Genomic DNA, 24,049 nt, shown 5'->3' on the forward strand with positions numbered 1-24,049 from the left:
TTAAGATAGGTCAAAATGGCCAGAGGCACTGCTCTCTGGATTTGTGCGGAAATGGTGGGCTTATGTGGACACTGTCGATGTCACATCTCACTACGAAGTTGCTCAATGCCCTCTACCGACGTGCAGATGTACTGCAGTCGCAAATTTTCGGGAGCCAGTATGGCTCAAAGGGAAAATTCAAAGGTAAGGAATCTGCAGCTAGATGTCTCTTTCTGATCGTTCATTCCTTAGGATTGTTTGCTATTTCCAGGATATTGCACTTCATTATTTTTCTATTTGTGCACCATGTTATTATGCATACTGTGAACTAAGACTCCCTTAAGTGTCTATAAATGATCACAATTGAGAGCTTTGGAGCCTAGGCAGTGAGAGTTTCTTACAGTGCCTGTGTGTGATTGAGACACTCTGAAGGCCAGTACCCTTTTCACGGACCTCAATAATGTGTCAGTCTCAGTACTGAAAAAGTTTCAATATTATTTACATCAAGATCGTTGTTCTTATTCATTTATCTTAAATATCTTACAACCATTGACAAAGCTAATAGTCCAGTCTCTGTTTTAAGTGCATGTCAGATGTTGTATTATATATCTGGAGGCAATACTGGTTAAGTAGCACACTATGGGAATCACAGAAATGTTGTTGCATATTCAAGCCGCGCGCTGAACTACATTGCCCCTTTTGTAGATCTGGCTGAACCAGATCTCATGAAGTCAAAGTAGAAAAAGAGCAGTGCTGTGCAAAAGGAAAAACAATTCAGGGTGGTGTGCATCCATAGTAAGGGTATCTGAAACTCTGAAGCTCAGAACAACAAATACATTGGACTCTGTTAGCAGAAAGTCAATTAGTCCCACTCACTGCCAATTATTATAATTATATGTGTCTCTAGGACTCTTCCTTAATAACGCATGAGGTAAAACTCACTTAAAAAAATATATAACGACTTTTGCGCCTGAATAAAAAAAAAACAATGATAGATGTCACAATTTTTGACGTACCTGAAACAACAGATGATGGTGTTTGAGGAAGAACTGGGGAGTTCCCATTGTTAGCCTTGGTGGAAAAAGACAGTTGAAAATTGTTACCGGTTACAATTGGTTCTTGTACAAGATCAGTCTTGGACCCTGTAGGAGTGGATTTCAGACTGGCTGTGTGTATATTTGAATAATGTAAGTGTGCAGGCTCTGAAATTGATGGAGATGTATTCTGCGACCTGGTAACCTCTACAACAATGTTCTGGGGTTTGACAGACTTGATAGTGTCCGTGGGAGATTTTCTCACATTAACACCCTTTGCACTTGCATTCTTTGGGCCGACGGCGATATCGACACCAGGAGTAACGCTCGGCGTACAAACTCCTTTTTTTACTCGTGGGTTCTGCGCTTTAAGAGTTTTGGACAAACATGGAAGCACTTTACGAGATAGTTTCTGCACAGTGACACGGTTTGTTACACGGTTCTGTTTACGGGAACCCTTTGGCAATGCTGGTGCAGTGTTCTGATGACTGCCAGCGACACCACCTGTACTTTGAGGCCTTCCGTTTCTAGACATTGCTTGGGGAATACTAGGAATTGCCACAGTCGATTTCTGCAATTCTGTACCTTTCATACATATATTTTGCAACCTTACAGTTTTAGTCACTGGCAGGGAAGGTTGTTGCAGATTTTCAGTCTTCATATCTGCATTATGCAGTTTTTTAATTTTAACTTTCTTACAAACTAACTTTAGTCCATTTGTATCAGTCAGTTTCTCATTACGTGGTCTTCCAATCTTAGGCTTGCATTTATGAGATTTCTCTTCATTGTCACGTGTAAACTTCTTAAGGTTGAGCCCTTCAGTAGCTGTAGTGGTGGCTGACGGCATATTCTGCACATTGGTGGTGCCTTTTATGCATGATGCGACGGAGGGCATAGGAGAAACCAGCTGTTGAGAGACTATAGCCTTCCTTCCATTGAGTGACTTGGGCCTCTTTGAATCCTGCTTAGTCACCTTGCTCAGTTTACGTTTCCTGCCCACAGTGGCTTCCTCTTTTGTGGAGCAAACATCTCGTTTTAATTCTGTAAGAGGAAAGCATACAATTTAGGGGATTAAAGAACCATGGTTATACAGAAGCATCAACAGTTTATCCATTATATTCCAATATATTTTTACCATAATTGTATATTCTTAATGACCAAGTTACTTACCTTCGGTAATGCCTTATTTGGTAGAGACTATATCTAGCCGCAGATTACTTGAATTTGAATTTCACAGACGCTGGCATCCGAAAGATTTTTTGCGTGCCAGTAGGTGGCGTCAATAGGCTTCGCAACAGTCGTCGTCGTCCACGCCAGTGTGGTGTCTCAGTATCTATATAGGCGTGACCCAGGTGCGCTGACGTCAGTTATTTTTTTACAACTTTCCATGTGGTGCCATGAAGTGCACTGACGCAGATGTGTCCAAACTAGGGCCCTGAAAGAGATCACCCCCAACACTAGAAATCGGTCTGCAGAGTGGGGAGGATGGGTGGGTCTGTAAGGAATCTGCGGCTGGATATAGTCTCTACTAGTTAAAGAGATACTGAAGGTAACTAACTTGTTCATCTGATAGAGACTTTTAGCTGCATATTCCTTACCTTTGAATTGATACACAAGCAACACCATACCGGGAGGAGGTTCTGTGGATAAATGTTAACTAGGAAGTCCTGCAGGACCGAACGGGCGAACTGCCCATTCCCTCTCACCTGTCTGTCCAGGCAAAACATTTTAGTAAACGTGTGCAGGGATGCCCACGTTGCTGCCTGACAGATATCCAGGACTGGAACCTAGCGTGCTAATGCGCTCTTGCAGCTATAGCTCTTGCGGAATGAACTCGCAAGATTCCAGGAGGCTGTTTCTTTGCCAATCCTTGATGCAAAGTAGGACCTATCAAAAGATGGTGTGCTTCTGCACCACCAGACCTTTCTTTGCACCAACATATCCCACATAGAGTTGGTCATCCACCCGTACTCTTGTGCGCAGTCAAGGTAGAACAACAGCGCTCTTTTTGGGTCCAAACACCGGAGTCGCTCCTCTTCTTTGGAGGGACGTGGAGGAGCACAGAAGGTGGGCAACGTGACAGATTGGCCCATATGAAATGTTGTGACCACTTTTAGCAAAAAAGAGGTCCTAGCGCAAAGTGCCAGTTTGTCATGGTAATCCAAGAAAAACAAAGCCTGCAGCTTTGCTCACCCTCTGGGCAGATGTAATTGCTAGGAGGAAGGCTATTTTAATTGCGAGTAGCTGGAGGGGACAATTGTTAAGACACTCGAAAGGAGCACACATCGAGAATGTGAGCCAAATGTAGGTCCCACTGAAGCATAACAGGAGGAGGGGACATATGTACAAGGACCTTCAAAAATATATTTTGAATAGTACACTTAAATGAAGAGGATTAGTCAAGCAGCAAGAAGGCAGACAGAGCAAAAAGATAACCCTTCCGAGAGCCCAAAGCAGAGCCCTGCTGGGAAAGGGTAAGAACAAAAAGCAAAATATCAGAAAGGGAGGCAGAAAGTTGGTCAATGGTCTTTTCTCTACAATATGATAGATATCGCTTCCAAAGGCAGGCGTATACCGTCTTAGTGGAGGAATGCCTGGCGGCCACCAAGACTTTGGGAGGAATATTGAAAGCTATCAACTGCAGCTGCTCAATCGCCAGACAAGAAGGTAGAGAGTGGACAGGTTCGGGTGGAGGACCCTCTCCTGCTGATGGGACAGAAGATCCTCCCAAAGGTGCAGCTTTGTTGGAGGATGGATGGCCATGCTCAGTAGCTCGGGATACTAGACTCTCTGTGCCCAGTCCAGAGCCACAAGGATAACTTGTGCCTGCTGGAGACGCCACTCGTGATTCACTAGGCATCAATGGCTGAGTTGGTCTGCGCTGGTGTTCAGGGAACCTGCCAGGTGTTGCACCACCAGCGAAATGCCCTGCTGTTCCAGTCATTACCAGAGACGCAGAGCCTCTTGACAAAGGGTCCACAACCCCCGCCCGCCCTGTTTGTTGCAGTACCACATTATGGTGGTGGTGTCGGTGAACAGGTGTACCAGCCTTCACTTGATGAAGGTTAAAAAGGATTTCAGTGCCAATTGATATACTCGGAGCTCCAACAGGTTGATTTGGAGTCAAATTCTGCCAGAGACTAGAGTCCTCTGATCTACACCTCTCCCAGATGGCAGCCCCATCCCAGGAGTGATGCATCTGTCATTACTGTGAGATCTGGTTGGGAAAGGGAGAAGTGTCTGCATCTGACCGAATCAGGGTTTGATAGCCACCAATGCAAATCCTCGCCTATCCCCTCAGAGATCTGCACCAGTTCAGAGAGATTCCGCTGATGCTGCGCCCACTGGAACATCAGGTCTCAATGCAGAGCCCGCATATGTCATCTGCCAAGAGCCATGACTTCCTCGTAGAGCAAGGACAAATGATCCTTCATCAACAAGCCGTAAGATGGAGGCATGGGGGAAGAGGTAGTCTTGAAGGGGAGGGAGCAGCCCCTTCAGATCTGCAAAACCCACCTGTCCGATGTTATGGGCTGCCTGTGGAGGAGGTGATGGCAGACCCTGCCACCAACTGGACGACCATGATCTAAAAAGGCCAGATTAGGAAGGTTTGGAGGCTGCAGCGGCCGGGAGTGTAGTGGCTGGATCAGACCACTGGCTTACTGACCTACAAGGCAAGTAAGAACTATGCTGTCGTCCACACAGAGGCTGAGAAGGTTACCTGGCTCGGTGCTTGGGATAGGGTTGGGGCAGTTTAAAAAAAAAAAACTTCCGTTGGTGCAAAAGGAAGACTGGGGATGACGTGGGCAGCAGAGAGGCCCAAGGACTTGGCTGTAGCCTGTGAGTCCTTAAAGCACTCAAGCACAGAGTCTGCCTTGTCTCCGTAGAGATGAGTGCCATCGCAAGACTTGTCCATAGGGGAAGCTTGGACATCACCCTAGAAGCCAGTCATTCTCAGCCAGGTGTGGCGCCTTCGGTTCACCATCAAGGAAACTGCTCTGACCAGCGAGTCGGTCATGTCCAGACCACAACACATCATGAACTTTGCTGCGTCTCTCCCGTCTGTAACAGCTTGGGAGAAGACGGCCCACTCCTCCTCAGGGACCAGTGGAGGCACTTGTGCAACCTTGTCCAACAGTGTTTGGGAATAACGGCCCAATAGGCATGTGGAGCACACAGACCGCAACGTAAGGCTGGCAGAAGAAAAAACATTTTTATCACCAAGGAGTCCTGCCTCTAGAATTTCCTGTCCGGAGGTGCGGTAGGGAATGAGCCCTTGAATGTTGAAGCTTGGACCACCAAGCTCTCCAGGGTAGGGTATTGAGTGAGAAAGTCTGGGTCCCCAGGAGTTGGGTGGTGGCAACGGCAATCATCCTATTCACAAGTGCTCTTGTGATGGGTTTGGACTAGGTTCCAAGAAGAACATCGGTGAGGGCCTTATTGAATGGGTGTTTGATCAAGGACCTCAGCTGCTCTTCGCATCACCGTAACATAAGAAGCTACCTCCTCCGGGGACACGGTAGGGGGAGAAAGAATGCCCGGATCTGGAGAGGTATCCAGTCTACTGGCATCATCCAGTTACTCACATCAGTCCAATTGGGGCTCGTATGGCTGGTATTCTAAATGGTCCAGTGACTCTTCTCACTCATCCATGAGGCCTATCTGTAGGAATAGGGCTTAAGATCCGATCTAGGACCCCAAGGTCCTGCTGGCGTCGGACGATACGCTTCGGGCCCTGTGTTGGATTCGGGATGATGATGTGGGTGGCGCCACCACTGGCGAAGGGAGCTTCAGCAACAGGACCAGCTTCAGCGACGGTTGAGATGGTTCAATTGGCACTGGTATGGACCCATTATGGGATCCACAGGGGCCCTCCGGAGCCAGAGCCACTAGAGCAGTACTAGATGGAGTCCACCCCTGAAGGACCCAAAGGGTCTTTGACTTGGTCAGGCCGCCCAAATATGAGAAGCAGGGCCTCATAAAGCTCCTTAAATTGGGCAGGGGTTGCTCCAACTCCCAGATATTCGGGGAGGCGTGGAGCTGATTCAGACACAGGCTCCCAAGAACCAGGCCTTGGATGCTGACGCTACTTTGACGAGTCAGCGGACGGATGAGAAGTAGAAGACCACTTTGACTTCTTACTCTTTTTCTTGTGCCTCTTACCTGAAAGTCCCGATGATCTCAAATGGGACAAAGAGAACTTTGAACTTGGTAAACGATCCCAAGACCGCCCTCTCATCCGGGACCTTAACTTCTGCAAAGTTGCATGTCGGGCCACTAGCAGTTTCAGGGACCACTCCCTCAAAGCATTGGGGGCCATGGCCCGGCAATCGAAGCACAACCTGGTGTATGGTCATGCTCCAGGGAACACAGGCAGACAAGGTGCAGATCAGTCACCGACATCGCCCAGTGACAGGCTCTGCAGGGCTTAAAATCTGTCCTACATGTAGTCATCCTTGGCACACCAGGAGGAAACCTCAAAAAAGAGTCTACAAAAAATCGCGGCACCAGGAGGAGTGCTGGGGATCAGTTATTAACAGATGACACTGACCAGAGCAGTGCGGCCCCCTGCTGTGCATGCAGTGGGCCTTGAGGCCTATATCTCATCCACGGCCTTGTCCCTGCACTGAATGGAGGCCTCCTGCATTGTGCAACGGGAGTCAAAATCTTACCTCTTGCGTCCTGAAACAACCTGCCGTGTGAGACGGGACCCGAGCCTCATCCCTATCAGAGGGAGACTGTGAGACCCTGCCTTCCCAGCCTCACCCCCCCCCCTTACTACACACTGGACATCAGATTTCTGGGCAACTGAGCCCACCGCTTACGTAGATGGTATTTGTCAGTGTGGGCTCCCTCCGGGTACCCTCTAAATCTGGGAGGGGTCTTCCTGAACACCTCCCGACAAACTTTGGATGACATTCTACACGTGCACACTGGTAGGTGTGTGTTGGTGAGCCACATGATTGGGGCAGGTGTCCTGTGCCAGGGAAAGGCGACTGCAAACTCCAATGGTAAGTCGCACTATCCCCTACTTTCCCTGTTGCAGGCCCACCACTTGATTCCCTGTTGGAGGTGAGTGGCGGCACTGAAAGACATCAAGTCTGGAGAGGGTGACTGGAAGGCCCACCCTTCACCGCCACTCTGCCTGTGGGGGACTACTCATCTTAAGGGACATATACTGGAAATGTAGCCGGCCGCCACACGGGAGGGACCTTGCAGAGACTTGGCACAAGGGGCTTGTTTTCTGACTATACATTCTTTAGATCCTGTTACGTTGGGATGTGCGTGCTATGACAGTGTGGGACCATCTCGCTTGATGTGGGGTGCCTCCGCAACGATCTATGGGGCAATCACTACCCCAACACCTGGCACGACAGGAGCTTGGTGGAGGGGGTTTGTGGAGCAGTACTGGCGTGAGGTGAGGGGAGGACACTACAAACTGTGGAACGCGGCAGATGGCTCGTGGGCTTCTTTTAACATCTCTCACCTACCTCTGTTGGCGGCATGATGGTGCGACCAAAAAGTTCCAAACTAGGGACACTCAACAGCATTTTTCCCTGTCTTCGGCCGGGACTGCCTCAATGGGGGTGCTCGTCAGTACTGACCTTGTGCTACAAGACACTAATGCTAAGTTTGCAGAACTTCGTGCAGCTGTACATGGTCTGAAGACAATCCTAGAACCAAAACATGGCACTCTGATCATCAATATAGGCTGTGTGCACAATGAGCATAATACATTGAAAAGGCAAGTGTCCACACATGCAGTGACCGTAGCAGAGATGCAGCTCTTATGTCAGAAACGCAGACCAAACTAGTGTCCCTACAACAGGAAGCGGACCTCCAGAAACGTAAAGCCAGCGACGCGGAGGAGCACACATGGCGGAATAATGTTGGAGTGGTAGGCCTGCCAGAGAAGATTGAGGGCCCAAGTATGGATCTGTGTCTGGAATAAACGCTGGTAAACAGTTCTCAGGGAGAAAACCACCTTATTTTTAGTGGAACGGGTGCATCGTGTACCAACCCGGCTGTCCCCTCCCAGTGCCCCCTCCCTGCCCCCAATCAATTATCAAGACAGGGATAACATTCTTCAGATTGCCCGCACAAAAGTCCCTTGCCAGGTTGAAACACAGGCGGTTATGATTTTTCCACATTACATGGCTGATGTTAAAAAAAAGAGGGCATCCTATTATACAGTAAAGCACAGACACTGCCAGATGGGGCTTAAGACTGCGCTGAATTTTCCAGCTAAACTTTAAGTCATGGATGATGACAAGGTGGTCATTTTTAAATCAGCTCATGAGGCCTGGGACTTTTTAGAATCAAAAGGGGAGCATCCTCCATCAAACTGACAGTGCACTAAGGAGGGCTGGACACTGCACACAATCAGTACCATTGTCCTGCAAATCCCACTCCAGCCCTTCTCTGGAGCAGGCAGTGAAGGAGAGAGCCCAAGTGGTGGCTGCACTAGTGCAAGTGGGATCCCCGGCACCGACGCCGACCGGCACTGACACCTTGGATGCCTCGGAAAAACACTCACTGGGTGGATGCCTTCCAGAAGAGATTCCGGAGACTCTAAGGAGGAGTCCCGAGGCAACCCCAATAACAGCTGAGCTTCTCTGATAACTTTGTTGTTCTCACATCCCACCCCCCTTTTCTGGTTGTAGGGGTAGGGGAATGCTATTGATGCAATGATTACTTCAGATTCTACTGCTGTGATTTTGACATACCATGCCATGAGGTGGCTTCTCCATTTGTGGTGGAGCTAAAGGACACTGTGGTTCTTCTTGCTACATTCTATGGTTGCCACGTACTACCCCCACACCATCTGCAGGAATTTTTGTTTGTCTGTTCTATACACTTTGCAGGGTTTATGAAAGGATGATGCACTGTTGTAGGGCGTGTGGAAGGGTGATGCATTGTTGTGTGGTGGCCTGGTTTGAGATATTGGTTGTATTCGGGTACACGTGTGGTTATATGTGTTGGGCACCTCTTTGGCTTCTACACTTGTACCATTATGCAGATGTAGGCTTATTTGCCCATGGTACTGCAGGAATATTGAATCCTCACATGGAACGTTACAGACATGGGCTCATATGTTATGCAACACAGTATTTATACTTGCTTAAGAAGGCGCAAGTACATTTTGCATGTCTCCAAGAGACGCACCGTAGGACATTAGAACTCACTAGATTGGCTAGGAGATAGAAAGGCGGGGTATATAGCCCAACATATTCGAGCAATGCGAGGGAAGTGTTGGTGTGGGTGGCCCCAGGGGGGCCTTTTACTGTATCCCGCACTAAAATATGTCCAGAGGGTCGCTTTGCTGTGGTGGGAGGGAAATTGGATGGGTTGCCATTAACTCTAGTATCAGTATACTCCCCGACCTCAGGACAAGTGGTCTTCTTTATGACCCTAGTGCCCACCCTGTTAGCAGATCCCATGGCTTCCACACTTTGGTGCGGGGAATATAATGGTGACCTAGATTTGGCAGTGGACAGATCCACACCCCACATACTGGGGGTTCAATCATGTTCCGTCTCTCAGAACCTTAACACCTGGGCTCACGATATACAGGTGGGGGAACTCTGACTACTTTTACACCTGTCTTTTTGGGAGTACTCCCATTACTTGCGGTACATGAACTGCACTCTAGACTGGAATTGATCTTTGCCTCACAGGAATCAGTTAAACAGTGCACGTAAGCAAAATATCTGGAAGTACCATATCGGACCACAATCCCTTATTGATCTCACTAGGATAGGGCAGGTCCAGGCAGAAGATCCCCACTTAGCGCTTGCCCACCACTACTTTAGACGATGCAAGGCTCAGATCCCAAATTGTTGAAGTTCAGGGCTGGATTGGATACCCAAAGCAGCCCTGGCAGTTTTGTTGGATCGGTCCTCACACCGGGGGCGGGGGCTTTGGGGGACACTCCTGCTTAACAAAACCGGCCACCAGCACTGCTGCTTTTGTTACTGGGAAACAATATTTCAGCATCGCTGCAAAACCGACCCCCAGCACCAAAACTGCCCCCCACTTCTCCAAAACTGGCCCCCACCCTTCCAGCCACCCAGGCAAACGCCCGATGCCTGCTATGGCCAGTGCAGCCTTGGTGAAGCCATAGACCAATACTTCCAGGACAATGAAGGGATGACTCAGATCCTCTGGTTGAATGGGATGCATTCAAAGTGGTTTTACAAGGGGTGTGTTTGTAGACAAGTGTATAGTGTGGGGAGGGGATTGAATGTGGAAGTACTGGATGCAGAGGTCGGCCTTGGGAGGCTGTAGAAGGAATGCTTGACTGACCACAGTACGCATGCAGCCCTGTTGGCCTTATGGAGGGAACACGGAGCACTAGTTGGCAGATTATCCAACTTTGATTATAAGGTCCATCTATAGCGTCACCATGAAAACGCACACACGGCAGGCCGGCTATTGGCATGTTTGTTACGTTCAGAGATACCCATATGAACAAGTTACTTACCTTTGGTAACAATGTATCTGTTAGAGACATAGGTCACTTGTAGATTCCTTACCTTAGACTTTCCCCCATGCTTCAGACTGGATCCGAAGATTTTTCTTAGCAGTACCCCTGCACGTCGGTAGGTGGCGTCGGTCGACTCCACGTCCGTCGTTGGCTTTGCCAGAATGACTTTGCAGTGCCTACTTAGATGACCCCTTGCACGCTGACCTCAGTTCTTTCTTTTCCTGCGCCAGCCTAGCGCAAATCCAGAGAGAACTATCCCTTAGCCACTTTTTGGCTAGCCTTTTTCCGACATTTTGTCGACTTCTTTTTGAGTCTTTGGATTACTAGTGCCTGAAGGATGTCCCAACGTTGGACCAGCTTCAAGCCTTGCAGGTCTTGTCACAGGAAGATGTCGGCCGGGCCAAGTTGAGATTAATGGGGCATTAAAGGAATATTATAGGGGCTGTACAGGAAATTCCCAGTGGTAGAATCCGCCAAGGTCTCAGTGTATTTGGCACACATAGCCACTTCCACTGCGGGACCCCTGCATCGACAGGAACTGGACAATCCTATTACCAGAATTAGTGTAAAAGCGCGATAGCGCAAAGAGCCCTTGGGAAGGTCCCAGCCACAGACAGGGTTCCAATCAAATTCTATGTGCATTACTGTGCCCAGTTGGCCCCTTGGTTGCTGAAGGTGAATGAGAGGGTGGTGGCTGATGGGACTTTTCCAGCCTCCATGAAGGAAGCAGTAATTGCGGTCCTCAAAAAACCTGGGCATGACCTTTGAAACGTAACATCCTATTGTCCTCTGACCCTACTAAACCTTGATTTCAAGGTTATTGGTAAACTCCTGGCCAATCGTCTCTCAACAGTGGTGCCCTCCTTGGTATATAAGACCAAAACGATTTATCCCTGGGCACAATACATTGATTATTCTGCGACGGCTATTCCACATAATGGATTGGGTGAAGCCCATTGGGACAGAGGGTTGGGCTGCCTCCTTTGACATTGAAAAGGCGTTTGACACCTCGGAATGGCCCTATCTTATGGAGCTTTTAACACACAATGGGATTTGGACAGCCCTTCCTTAGATGGGAGGCAGGTGCCTGGGTAAGCATGAGGAAAGTGATATTAGACCCATTTCCGGTGGCTAGAGGCACAAGGCAGGGCTGTCCTCTATCACTATTACTGTTTGCCCTGGCGATGAAACCCTTAGGGTCCATGCTGCGGTACCGTGCACCGCAGTGGGGTCTCGTGGTACTGGAACGTCCCCAGATCATGTCCCTATATGCGGATGATACGCTGATTTACTTGAGAGCAGACCACACTGTGCTACTGGGGTTTATGACAGTGCTGAATGCCTATGGGTTGATGTCTGGACTCCATATTAATTGGGATAAGTCCTGCTTGTTTCCTCTGATGCCAATACCTGATGATCAGAGGGATACATTACTGCACACGGAGCCGATGGGCACGTTGCCATCGCCAAGAGGTTGGTACAGCCCAGATTGTTATAATTCTTTGCGGCCCTCCCACTGTTTATATGGAAGGCTTTCTTTAAGGATTTACAAAGCGTTTGGACGAGTTAGATATGGGGAGGCGGCCAGTGTCGGGTGGCTCTTAGTAAGTTATTTGCCCCTTTGGACGAGGGGTGTCTAATGCCCCTGACTACGAGTTCTATTATGCTGCTGTTCAGTTGCAGTGGCCAATGCGATGGTTAGTTGGCGTGCCACCATTCGAATGTGGGGGCCATCTGGATGAACTAGCTGGATGACTCCTGTTGAACAGACTATTGGACCCTGTTCTCCCTTGGGACATGGATAGTGTATTACTAGGAACAGTCTATATGTCTGAAGATGGCATGCCTACGACGGTATGTGGAACACATCCTACACACCTAGTCTACTGATTTGGACGATACCCCAATGTGCAGGTATAAACGCAAGATATTGCGTTAAAGACTGTGAAGATGCTGGGATTGCGACCTGGGCGGGTGTGGTGTCTGAGGAGGGATTCTGTGCTTTTGATCTACAGCAAAAAAAACACAGGCTGAGTTATGAACAGTTTTTATAAACTCTGCATTTCAGGGCTGTGCTGTGGGGGACGTGGTGATCTGACCAGTAATGAGTGCCTATAGGAGCACCACACGCTAGAGGTACGATCTATGTACCGCCCTGCTTTGTCTTAGAAATATTTGTGCTAGCATTGTAATCACAGGGGGTACGATTTGGGTGCCTGCACTGTGTTGTGTTTATTTTAAAAAACTTCACTGACCTTTTTTAATTATTTGCGGCTACCTCACACTCCCCGTTCCACCCCGAGCTTTGCTTGTTTGATGTGGAGGGAGTTACTTACTATCACTTGCTCTGCCTTTGTTCATACTTCCGGCGGAAGGGGGGAGCGGTCTAGTTGTCTTCACGCTCCTTCCCCTCATAACCAATGTGCTGGGCGAGGCGCAGCGGGCGGCACGCCAAAGGCAAGCCCGTCTGCGCCCGTCCGCCTGTACGTCGTCTCTTGCCAGGACCCCTGGCCATCCCCAGTCTGGCCCTATCTATTATGGTAGGGGTAAACTCCTGGCTTATAATACTGGCTCAGCTTTCTGTACGGCTAATCCCCCAACCTAGGGGACGCCCCGTGGGACTGCCGTGTTTGCGGTACCTTTTCCATTACGACCCCTACCCTCCCTGCTTGCGCTGACCCACTTAATCCCCAGACTCAGCTGAAACTTCTACAACTTAATGTCAGATCTTTGGCAAAACACCATGCCGAAATACATGGTCTAATCTCTGAAGAGCGTCCGGATATATTTTTCCTGTGCGAAACCTGGTTAAAAGATGACTTAGTAGCGAAATCAAACCTGCCCTTACCTCTTGGGAACTCCATGTGTACTTTAAACAGAGACTTCAGGGGAGGTGGCCTAGCGGTCATTTTCAAATCTCACTACTCTTGCCTATTCAACAAAGTACACCTGGCAGAATGTGAAGCGGCGCGCTTCCAGGTGACTGTGAGCCCACAGTTTTCTTTATCAGGTCTCTTAATATATCGTCCTCCTGGTCCGGCCACTAAGTTTAAGGTGGCGCTCCCGGAGGTAGTTAGTGAGCTTGCTGCAGGCTCTGCAAATGTTAGTATTTGTGGGGATCTCAATCTCCACCTGGATCATAATCAGGATAAAGCCACCTTTATTGCAGATCTAGCTGCCCTGCAGCTGGATCAACTAGTCCCCGGACCCACGCACGCGGCAGGACCCCTGCTAGGCCCCCTATTTTCCAATCTTCAATCAGTAACTATGGAACTACCTATTCCCATGGCCTGGACTGACCATTTCCTGGTCAGATGGTTCGTCCCGCTCATGGAGCCCCCTAACGCTGGGACTCCAAGATCGGTCTTTAAGCGCCCGTGGCACAAACTGAAGCTTGATGATTTTCCTCATTTTCTCAGCGCCAATCCTCTAGACAATTGTCTAGACTACGACCGGTTCTGTGACTGGATTCTGCGAGGTATAGACCCCTTAATTCCTGCTAATGGGTGAAAGGGCGCATCTCTACCACCAAACGTTGGTATAACAACTCTTTAACCACGCTGAGGAAAGCCTGTAAACAGGCAGAGCGCGACTGGAGGAGAGATTACGTACTCGAGAAAAAAAAGCATTATTTGACGAATGTCAAACTTTACCACAGAGCGATCTGTGAAGCATGTGCAGGCTTCTACGTCATGGAGATTAGCTCCAGTTCTTATCCCACCAAATGTATCTTTAAAATCCTTAAAGATCTTAATACCAAGAAAGTGAATACACCGGTTGTATCATCTTCGCATCATTGTGATGAACTGGCGACCTTTTTTGTCAACAAAGTGGGCACCATCTATCTATCCTTCCCGGACCCCAGCTCTCTCCCCACCTATGTGAGGCCTAGTGCGGGATCCAGGGTCTCTCTGCCATCTATCCCGTCCCTTTCAGAGGCTGAATTGACTCGGCACAGTGGCAAAATTAGGTTGGGTTCCCCCCTGGACCCCCTGCAGCCATCACAATTCAAGGAATCCCTTTCAATCTTTAGGGAGCCTCTTTGCAATATAATCAACAGCTCCTTGTCATCTGGGACCGTCCCTGCATCATGGAAGCAAGCTTCGGTTTCTCCCATCTTGAAAAAAACCAATTTGGATCCCTCTAAACCTGAGAGTTTCCGACCAATATCCCTTCTACCTTGGGTAGCTAAAATCGCGGAAGCACATGTCAACAACGTGCTAACTCACTTTGTGAATGACCATAACATCTTGGACCCTTCCCAGAATGGGTTCTGACCGGGCCATAGTACGGAAACTGCCCTTCTGGCCACCACTAAAAGTCTGCGATCTCTCAAGGACAAAGGTCAAAGTGCGGCGCTGGTCTTGTTAGATCTCAGCGCCGCCTTTGATACGGTGTCCCATGAGTTCTACTCCGCAGGCTTGAGGAGGCAGGGATAGAGGGCTTAGCCTTGGACTGGCTTCGCTCATTCCTGGCTAATAGATCTTTTCGAGTCTCGGTTCCCCCTTTCTCCTCTCAGATCCCCACCATCGATCAAGGGGTGCCTCAGGGCTCGGCCCTAAGCCCACTACTCTTCAACTTATACGTCCAGCCTCTGGCTGCGGTCGCCAAGCTATGGGACCTTACAATGGTTTCCTATGCTGACGACACGCAGCTGGTGGTTACCTTGGCGGACGGTTCTTCCCCCTCTGCCTCCAAATTCAAAGACGGCATGAGGGCAGTTGCAGATTGGATGGCCGCCAACTGTCTACAGCTCAATGCCGGGAAAACTGAGGTTTTGTTGGTGGGTAAGAATGTCAATCTGTGGAATGAGCAGTGTTGGCCGTCAGCCCTAGGATCAATACCATCTTCTAAAAATGTAGTAAAGAACCTTGGTGTCCTGATGGACTCTTCCCTTTCTTTCCAGGCCCACACGAGGCAGCTAGCCGCCTCCTGTTTTGGTACCCTACGAGGCCTTCGATCCATCCTAAAATACTTCGACCCTTCGGTACGCCAACTCATTATACAAGCCACCATCCTCTCCCGCCTTGATTATGCGAGCTGCCTCCTTTTGGGGGCGAACAAGGCTGAAATACAGAGAATGCAGCGCATTCAAAATGCTGCTGCTAGAGCTTTGGTGGGCCTGCCGTGCTTCTGCTCTGTCTCCAGCACTATTAGAAAGCTGCACTGGCTTCCTATTGAAAGACGCATCCATTTCAAGACACTCTGTCTTTCTTTTAAAATCCTGAAATGCGCGAGCCCTGCCCTGTTGGGCAACCTGATTACCCACTATGTTCCTTCTCGCCCTCTTCGTTTGGCAGAACTTCACTTGACGGTTGTGCCCAATATTAGGCTCTCCAGGACGGGTGGGCTGCTTTCAGGTACCTCGCGCCCAAGCTGTGGAACTCCCTTCCCGTACATATCCATGCCATTGGCTGTCTGTCTGCTTTCAGGAAGGCCATCAAGACCTTCCTGTTCCCTTCACTTTAGTCTCTACTAGTTTCGTTTTCCTCTCAGGCTGGTATATTCCTGATGTGACCTCTCGTGGGCAGCGCCAGGACACCCCTTCGCTGGGGCAGCTGTGCGCTCTACAAAATGGCTAACATAACATAACATAACATTAGAGGCAGTACTGACAGGGAGAAATTCTAACAAGGCCCTCACATGCCTATAATCCACGCTGCAGCCCATTGGTGAGAGCAAAAACCTGCATGATTGGTGGAAACTAGCACTTGGAACTGCTATCTCAGACAAACTGTGGGATGGTGCCTCTAGTTTATTTTGTATTTATTTATTTGAGTTTTATATAGCACTGGCTAGACCCGGAGGTATCAGAGAGCTTTACATGAGGATCAGAGTTACAGGCTAACATGTTACATTTGTTCAAGCGCAATCAAAACATAGAAAACAAAGAAAAAGAGCAGAGTTACAGAAATTCGATTATGGGAGGGGGAGGGATGGGAGAGACAAGGAGACAGGGAAAAACTGTGCCTAATGTCCGGCTGGGTTGTGACGGCCGAGGGGATGCACCAAGGCTGATCTCCTCAATAACTGAACAGAGCAGCTCCACTGGGCGTCGGACATAATGCTCTGACTCGGCTGTCAGGATAGTAATTAGGTGTACTCAGAGAATGTCACAGAAGCGCAGGGTGAGAAACTATGGTCCAAATGAAATCCAGATGCCATCTTGAGGTCAGGCACAGTCCTGGGAGGATTCTGTAAGGAAAAGTTCAGCTTGGAATAAAAAGTTATCCTGGCCAGATCGATATGACAAGGGGGTGGGGGGTTCTCAGAGAAGTCTCTGCTGCAATGGTCATGTCAACGTGTGTCCTTACTGGTGGAGCATTTTGGTAGGGCTTCCCCCTCTATTAATGCCCTCGTCGAGGCTACCTTCATGTTATAAGCATCGGAGATGGGACCTGCAGCGTGCGCTGATAGGATTGCCTGAGTTCAATGCTTATAGTCTGAAGATGCTGGCGGCCATGTTAAGGCCAGGCAGCCATCGGCCTCATCTTCAAGCATGTAGTTGCACCAAGGACCCTCTCCACATCCTACGTATGCCAGGTACTCCCAGTACTTTACAAGGAAGGATGGGCCAATCTCTCTTTGCTCTTCAAAGGTCACAAGATCTCCAAGGTGTCCACGGGCGATCATGGGTTACGCAGTCCCTATAAGCTCACCGGGACGCATCTTCCCTTTCCGCAGGCCAGTGCGGTAGGAGCCACCATTTTCCCTCGTGCATCCACTCACCTCTGCCTTCAGCTACAAGTTGCTCTGGTCTCCTGAAAACATGTACGGCACGTCCGCTGTGGCCGCGGTTTCCTTCCACACGCTGCGGCCGGGCCACACAAGCGGATGGAGGCTCCCGAATGCCTGGATCTCGTTGGGTGCAGATCCAGTGTTCAGAGCTGCACCCTGGGTAGAACTGCTCACCTCTGCTGAGGGCGCCCACCGGGGAAGCAGATCGGGGAACCTGAAATCTCGCCGCTAATCCGGTGTAGTTTCCTGGGAGCCCGCTCCTTATGTCACAGTCCCCACTCTGCTACATCAAAACGTGAGTCTGCTCCACCCCAAGCACCATCTTGAGGCGCGATCGCCTGGCGAGAATTTAGCTGATATCACAACACAACAATGCAGCCACCAGGTGGAACAGCGGCAGACGCTCCCAATGTTCCTAAGTCGGGAGTTAACCCTTCCTGCTGGTTTTGTGGTGTTGAAACACCCCGCTAGGTTGTTGAGTGCGGGGCTTCCACAGAGCTTAAGCTCTGAGCAGCCATGATTGAACCGACTCCTCTCCACAAGTTGGTTCGGTAGGTGACGCACAATGTGCGGTTACGCTGTATTCAGTCCCAGGATCTCCACCATGCATATCTCACCCCCCCCCCCCCCCCCCCCCCCAAGACTGGTAGGATGTTCCTGGGGGAAACAAGCAACTGCCCCAGGAGTGGGGTGGAGGACCCAGATTTTCCCCGCATGGTGTGAGGTGATTCAACCCTTTTTGGTGCAAGTAACAAAAATAGCGTCTGAGGTGACAGTCTGTCTGTTTCTGATGGATCCTGTTTGGTGCTTACTCGAGGTAAGACATTTCACTAAGAAAACTATGGGTTTGCTGCAGTTCCAAAATCTGGCACTGATTTTGGTCAAACGTTGCATTATGATCGCCTGGAAGTCAACATTGGCACCCCCAATGAAGCTCTGCCTGACTTATCTATGTAAATGGGCGTTGTCCGAACGAACAGTCCATAGACCGTTACACACGAAGGGGGATGGAATAAACCCTCTGGTGTGCTGGGTCACATACCTGTAGAAGTTAAAAACAGGCACTGATATGGGAGACCACAGACTGGTCACAATGCTACTGACCATTTACGCAAATCAAAGGATTGGGTGCACTGACTAGACCTGTGGAGATATTTGTGAGGTCACTGACTGTGAGAAGCCCCAGCAACGGCATGGTGACATGTAGGGAATGCTGAAGATACAGGATGTAGGGTTACGTTCAGATTAGAGACACAGACACAGAGACAGACAGACAGACAGACACACACTTAAAATGGAAAGGAGGATTTGATTTGAATTGTTCAGATTGAGATGTAGATGTCCTTGGAGCAACTGCATGTTTTTTGATGCAGTGAAGCTCTATCTGTTTGCGGGTTGCAAGTGCTACCTGTAATCCTGGTTGGGTACCTTGGTCCTCTCGTGATACAGGGTCCCGACGTGTTGGGGGGTGAACCCAGGACACTGTATTAGAAGGTATTATAACCAAATACAATTGGAATTATCTAACATCCTTCCTCTAACATGGAGTGTTGTTACTGCATGCCAGATGTGGTTGTTTTCCACCTGCAAATAAAGCAAAAATGTAATAAAGACATTTGAAAGAAAAAAAACAACAGAGGGGTAAGCTCATCTCCGGATCAGCGCTAGCGCGAAAAGAAAAGAATTGACGTCAGTACGCCAAGGTGGCGCCTATATAGGTACCGCAACATCACTCTGGCGCGTACGGATGGACGCAGAGCTTGATTGATGCCATCTACTGGTGCGCAGGGGTATTGCTCAAAAACTTGTGGATCCAGTCTGAAGCCTAGGAAATTAAAAGGTAAGGATTCTGCGGCTAGACATCTCCATCAGAATAACTAGTTTTTTATGAAAGTAGCACTCAAAACAACAGAATTATGGTACCAGCTAAAGAATTAACTCCAATTGCTTAAAGGGCAAGTCTGGTAGCTCAGTGGACTAATGGATTAACTTCTAAGCTAAGTGATTAACTTCATGGCCAGAGGTTCAAATGCAAGTGGGTCCACTGATCCTTTCATCCTTCTGAGGTTACTAAAATGAGTATCACTGAGGTGAGTAACAATAAACTTCTTTTCACTGTCAATAACCCCCATCAGGGTGGACATGCTTTTTACAAATACACATAATGGTATGGCATTATGAAAGATAATAACCAAAGTCCCCCAACTCTAAACAAAGACAACTGGGGGCGTGACCAAGATAGTGGCGGAGTGACATCGTCTTCTTGAGGCTCCGCTCGCTGAGGCCGGAATACGGCATGCATCGGAGGCATCTCGACCCTAGGGAGAGCTCAGCTGGGTCCTCAGGGTGCGCTGAACAGCTAGGACCGAGACTGGTGACCGGAGACCCCGACGGCAGTGGTCATCAGCCACGAAGGCCGGGAGCCTTACGCGGCAGTTGTGATCAACCGTAGGGGCCCCGTGGTGGTGAGCGGTAGCGGCTTCGAGGATATCAGGAGGGCCGTCCCAAGGAGCCTGCCAGAGGCAGACGGGCCTCAAGACTGCTGCACCGTGGTGGTGGAGGCGGAGGACAATGTGGCAAAGTGGGGGAGGAGGAGCGGCCCTCTGCAGGGACGGGCCCAGTGCTGCAGCGGTCACCGAAGTTACCGGAGGCGCTGGAAAGGCAGCAGAGCTCCAGTTGAGAGGTGAGCTGGGAGGTGAGCTGCGACATCTGCCCGGATCCAGGAGGCTGTCTTGAAGGGTGGGCACCCACGCCCAGAGATCGCAGTGGGCTGCTGCGCTGAGCGCTGGGGAGCGGCTGCCACGAGACACGGCCTACCGGCTGAAAGCGCAGGGCCTCCCGGGACAAGAGGAGCAGCGGTGGGCGACCTGGATACATAGCACTAAGGGGCTACTGCCTGTGGCGGCCCCTTGAATTGACGTAGGACTTTGGGAACTGAGGGGGGAGCCCTGAGCCAGCACTGATATCGGCCTGGGTAAAGGGAGTGCACCGGCCCCCGAGCAAGCTTACTGTTCACCAAGGCTCTGGAAGTGGGTCTTCTGCTTCCTAGATAGCCGGACTGCCTGCGCCGAGCGCTGAGGCCTGGAGCTGTAGCATCTACAGATCAGAGGGCATGCTGTCTCGGGGCAGATGAAGCTAAGGGCCTTGTTGTGGCGCCACGTGGGGTCTTACTCCTTTCCAGTGGTGTGTTTGTCTGCCTGCTGCAACCGCGCCCACTCTCAGCGCACCCTTGGTGGTGTGGAGGAGGCTGAGCAGAGGGCCCGGTGCCTATAGCCTCGGTCGTCTGCTGCAAGAGCCCCTATCCCCTTACTTGGAAGACCGTGGGGGGGGGGGGGGGATTGGACATCATGATCTGAGCTCTGTAAGCTGCAGCCATGGCTACGCAATGGTCCAAGAAGGAAACTGCTAATAAAGACCCCTCCATCAAAGACCTGTTGCAGAAAACGGGCAGGAAGAAGGTTGGCGACGCGGGGACAGACACGGAGGTGGGACATGCTGCCAAACCGATTACAAAATAATTCATGGAACAGCTCTTCGGCTCACTCTGGGAAGACTTTGCAGGCCTGCAGCAGGAGGTGGCCTCTGATGTCAAGCAGCTACAGACGAAGCTCAGCGAGGTAGACACTCTAGAACGCAACAAGGACTGGCGAGAGGAGGAGCTCGCTACCCAAGCCCGGGAACTCATCGACCTTCCTGAGCGGAATGAGTAACTATACCTCAAGCTGAAAGATCTGGAGAATCCCTTGAGGAACTCTAATATTCACCTCAAGGGCGTGCCACTTTGGGCAGACGGTGGCAATCTGGAAGACTGGGTCCTTCGTTTCTTTAAACAACTAGTTCCTGAGCTGCTTGGCTTGGACCAGAGGCAGGCCGCCCTGCCCGATGGGTACGGTCTAACATGTCCTCCTTGCCAACTACAAGATATCCTGACCTGCCTATCAACAGAAGGAGCTTATCATGGCCGCTGCATGTGACCGGGCAATGGTGGAATTTGAGGGTCTCCATGTGGGGGTCTTCCAAGATCTCTCACCCCTCACCCTACAGCGGCGCTAAGATCTACGGCCTGTTACATCCTTCCTTCGCAAGCAAGGTGTGCGATACAGATGGGGACACCCGTTTCGCCTATCATTCGTCTGGAAAAATTAAACGAATGGAGTCCGGAATAAACAGGAAGTGAAGGCAGTACTCAGTGATGCCTGGACGGTGACGGAGGAATCTGACGCGACGGAAGGAGGCCCCACTGCCAGGAGGCTCTTGTGGGCGGACGGACGCCGTCGCCCTAGGCAGGGTGCCCAGACCAAACCGTCGGAAGAGGAACGCCAACAAGAAAGAGAGGCCATCCTGCGACAACTACAGAGGGCTCGGAAGACGGCAGCCATTGAAGGCCCCTGGGGGCCTGAAGCCTGCAAACTATTAGCAGTATGTTTGGTCCGATCCTACTACGATACAACATCGGCCTTGGTGGGGGAAGCCCCACCCCATGAGAGGCGATGGCGGACCGTCGGATCCATGGACCCTTGCACATCAGTGCTTACTTCTCCTGTTGGAAGAAGATGTTGAGTTTCCTTATACTCTATATTTCTCTCTCACCCTCTCTTTCTTTCTCTCCTTTCCTCTGTCTCTTTTTCTCCACCCACAAAATCACTGCTGCCATTCCACGGACAGGTAGGATGATTCATCGACCCTGGTGGCTGGGGGCGGCGGCGAGGTGGTGGGAACAACCGTGGTGGAAAAGTCGGGCCTGCTGCAGTCTTATTTATATTTCTAGTCCGGGGGTGCCCTGGTTGCGTGGTTCATTGGCCGGGGCCCATCTTCACACATACACGCCAGACCTGCGTCATCCTGCTAGAGGGACACTGTGAGAAGCTGCTGTGGAAGGGGGGGGATAGGGTGGGACCCGCTGGTGGGCTGAGGGTGGGGGTGTGCCCTGCGACTAATGGTATCCCCTGCGATAGGCAAAGTTGGCACTCATTCATGTCTCCCCACATGATACAACTTAAGCTAGTGATTATGAGCTTTAATGTGCAGGGACTTGACTTGCCAGCAAAGCGACGCGCCCTCCTTGCGTTGTTGAGAGATGCTAGGTCCGACATTTGCCATTTACAAGAGACCCACATCGTCCGGGCGGATTGGAAACGGCTAAGATCTAAATGGTTTGACTGACAATATTTCTCATCGGGGCTGGGGAAGAGGGCTGGAATGGAGATTCTTTTTGCTACGCACTTTTAGGGGAAGGTAGTGGGTACTCATGTGGAGGTCGCAGGGCGCCTCCTGGCCCTGTCAGGTGCTGCTGGGAGAACGAATACATACGATAGCCTCAGTTTACAGCCCCAACTAAAGAGCAAGAGGCCTTCTTACGTGATACAGTAAGCTCTATCCAGGAGTCTCCAGATGAGGATCTCTTAACTGGAGGCAATTTTAACTTTGTCTCGGCGGCGGAACTGGACAGATCGACGCTTGGGGTGGGATTCTTAGGCTCGATCTCCAACACAATGCTTCAGAGACTGGGGAAGGCGAGCCTTACAGATGCCTGGCGACACCGCTTTCCGACTGCACAGGAGTACACCTTTTTTTCTGTGGCCCACCAAACATATGCCTGCATTGATCGTTTTTCGACCTCGTCTAGGGTCACGCCGTCCACCGTGGAAGTCTCTATTGGAGTAGCTTCACTCTTGGACCACTCTCCGGTAGTCTTGACGCTACTACTCCCAGTAGGCCCCTCCTGGCAGAACTCCTGGTGTTTAAACTGCAAACTGCTCACTCATGATGCTAATATTATTGAGATACGCAGTGCTATCAAATCCTACCTGGAATTAAATGACGTCGGCTCCGTGGGGGTCAACATCCTATGGGACGCCTTGAAGGCTGTTCTCCCTGGACACTGTGTAGCCATCGCGGCGGGCATGAATGGGGACCTTTGGGCGAAGAGGGGGGAAGTGGAGGACCAAATTAGGGAGCTGGGGGGGTTGCATCGCCATACGGTAGCAGTCTAAACTCGGCGACCGCTTACGCAGGCGAGGAAACAACTGTGGGTGCTGGATCTCGACCATGCCGAATGTGCCTTGCTTCGCACTAAGCAGCGCTACTACAAAGGCGGCAACAAGACGGGGAGACTCCTGGCACATGCTCTGCGGGCTGAGATGGCGGCACGTCGAGTCGTGGAACTTACGAGGGGAGGGGAGAGATCCTGCGAACTGATGAGGACATAGCGTCCGAATTTGAGACCTTCTACAATCCTCTCTATTCGTCTGAGCGCCTGGACCCTGCCGCGGCTGAGGACTATAAGCAGGTGGCTGTTGACCCCACTTACAGCGTCTGTTGCAACCGATCTAGATGTGGATATCAGTCCTGATGAGGTTCTGCGGGCCATCAAAAGACTTCTGATTGGTAAGGCCCCGGGTGAGGACGGACTCTCGGTCGACTTTTATAGAAGTTTTGCACCGGACTTCGCCCCTCTCCTGGCGCACCTGTTCAATTCCTTTAGCTCCACTGGGAGATTGACCCCTTCGATGTCCATGGCAGAGGTAGCGGTCCTTCCCAAGCCTGGAGAGGCTCCCAGCTTCATACCGCCCGATTTCCCTGCTCAACGTGGACCTAAAGTATTTCGGCATCCCGCTTTGCTCCCCACAAGCAGGGCATGGTGGACCCCGACCAATCGGGATTTATCCAGGCGACTATGCCACTTACTGGACAAGACGCAACTGACCCAGAAACTGGCGATACTCTTCTCGGTGGATGACGAAAAGGCATTTGACAGGGTCCATTGACACTACCTGCAGCAGGTCCTCTGCCGATTTGGACTTGGGGAGAG

General features: G+C 50.5%; 1 protein-coding gene across 1 annotated transcript in view; it reads right to left on the reverse strand.

Moving 5' to 3' along the window:
* LOC147721188 (protein AF-10-like) overlaps positions 1-24,049 on the reverse strand; it is a 1,319,715-nt gene that overhangs the window by 486,594 nt on the left and 809,072 nt on the right. Inside the window, exon 9 of the mRNA XM_086966803.1 lies at positions 996-2,054. Coding sequence (XP_086822929.1) covers positions 996-2,054 — 1,059 coding nt within the window. The remainder of the gene's footprint in view (positions 1-995; positions 2,055-24,049) is intronic.

The sequence above is a fragment of the Lissotriton vulgaris genome, chromosome 4_1 (assembly GCF_964263255.1).
Source record: "Lissotriton vulgaris chromosome 4_1, aLisVul1.2, whole genome shotgun sequence".
Classification (NCBI taxonomy): domain Eukaryota; kingdom Metazoa; phylum Chordata; class Amphibia; order Caudata; family Salamandridae; genus Lissotriton; species Lissotriton vulgaris.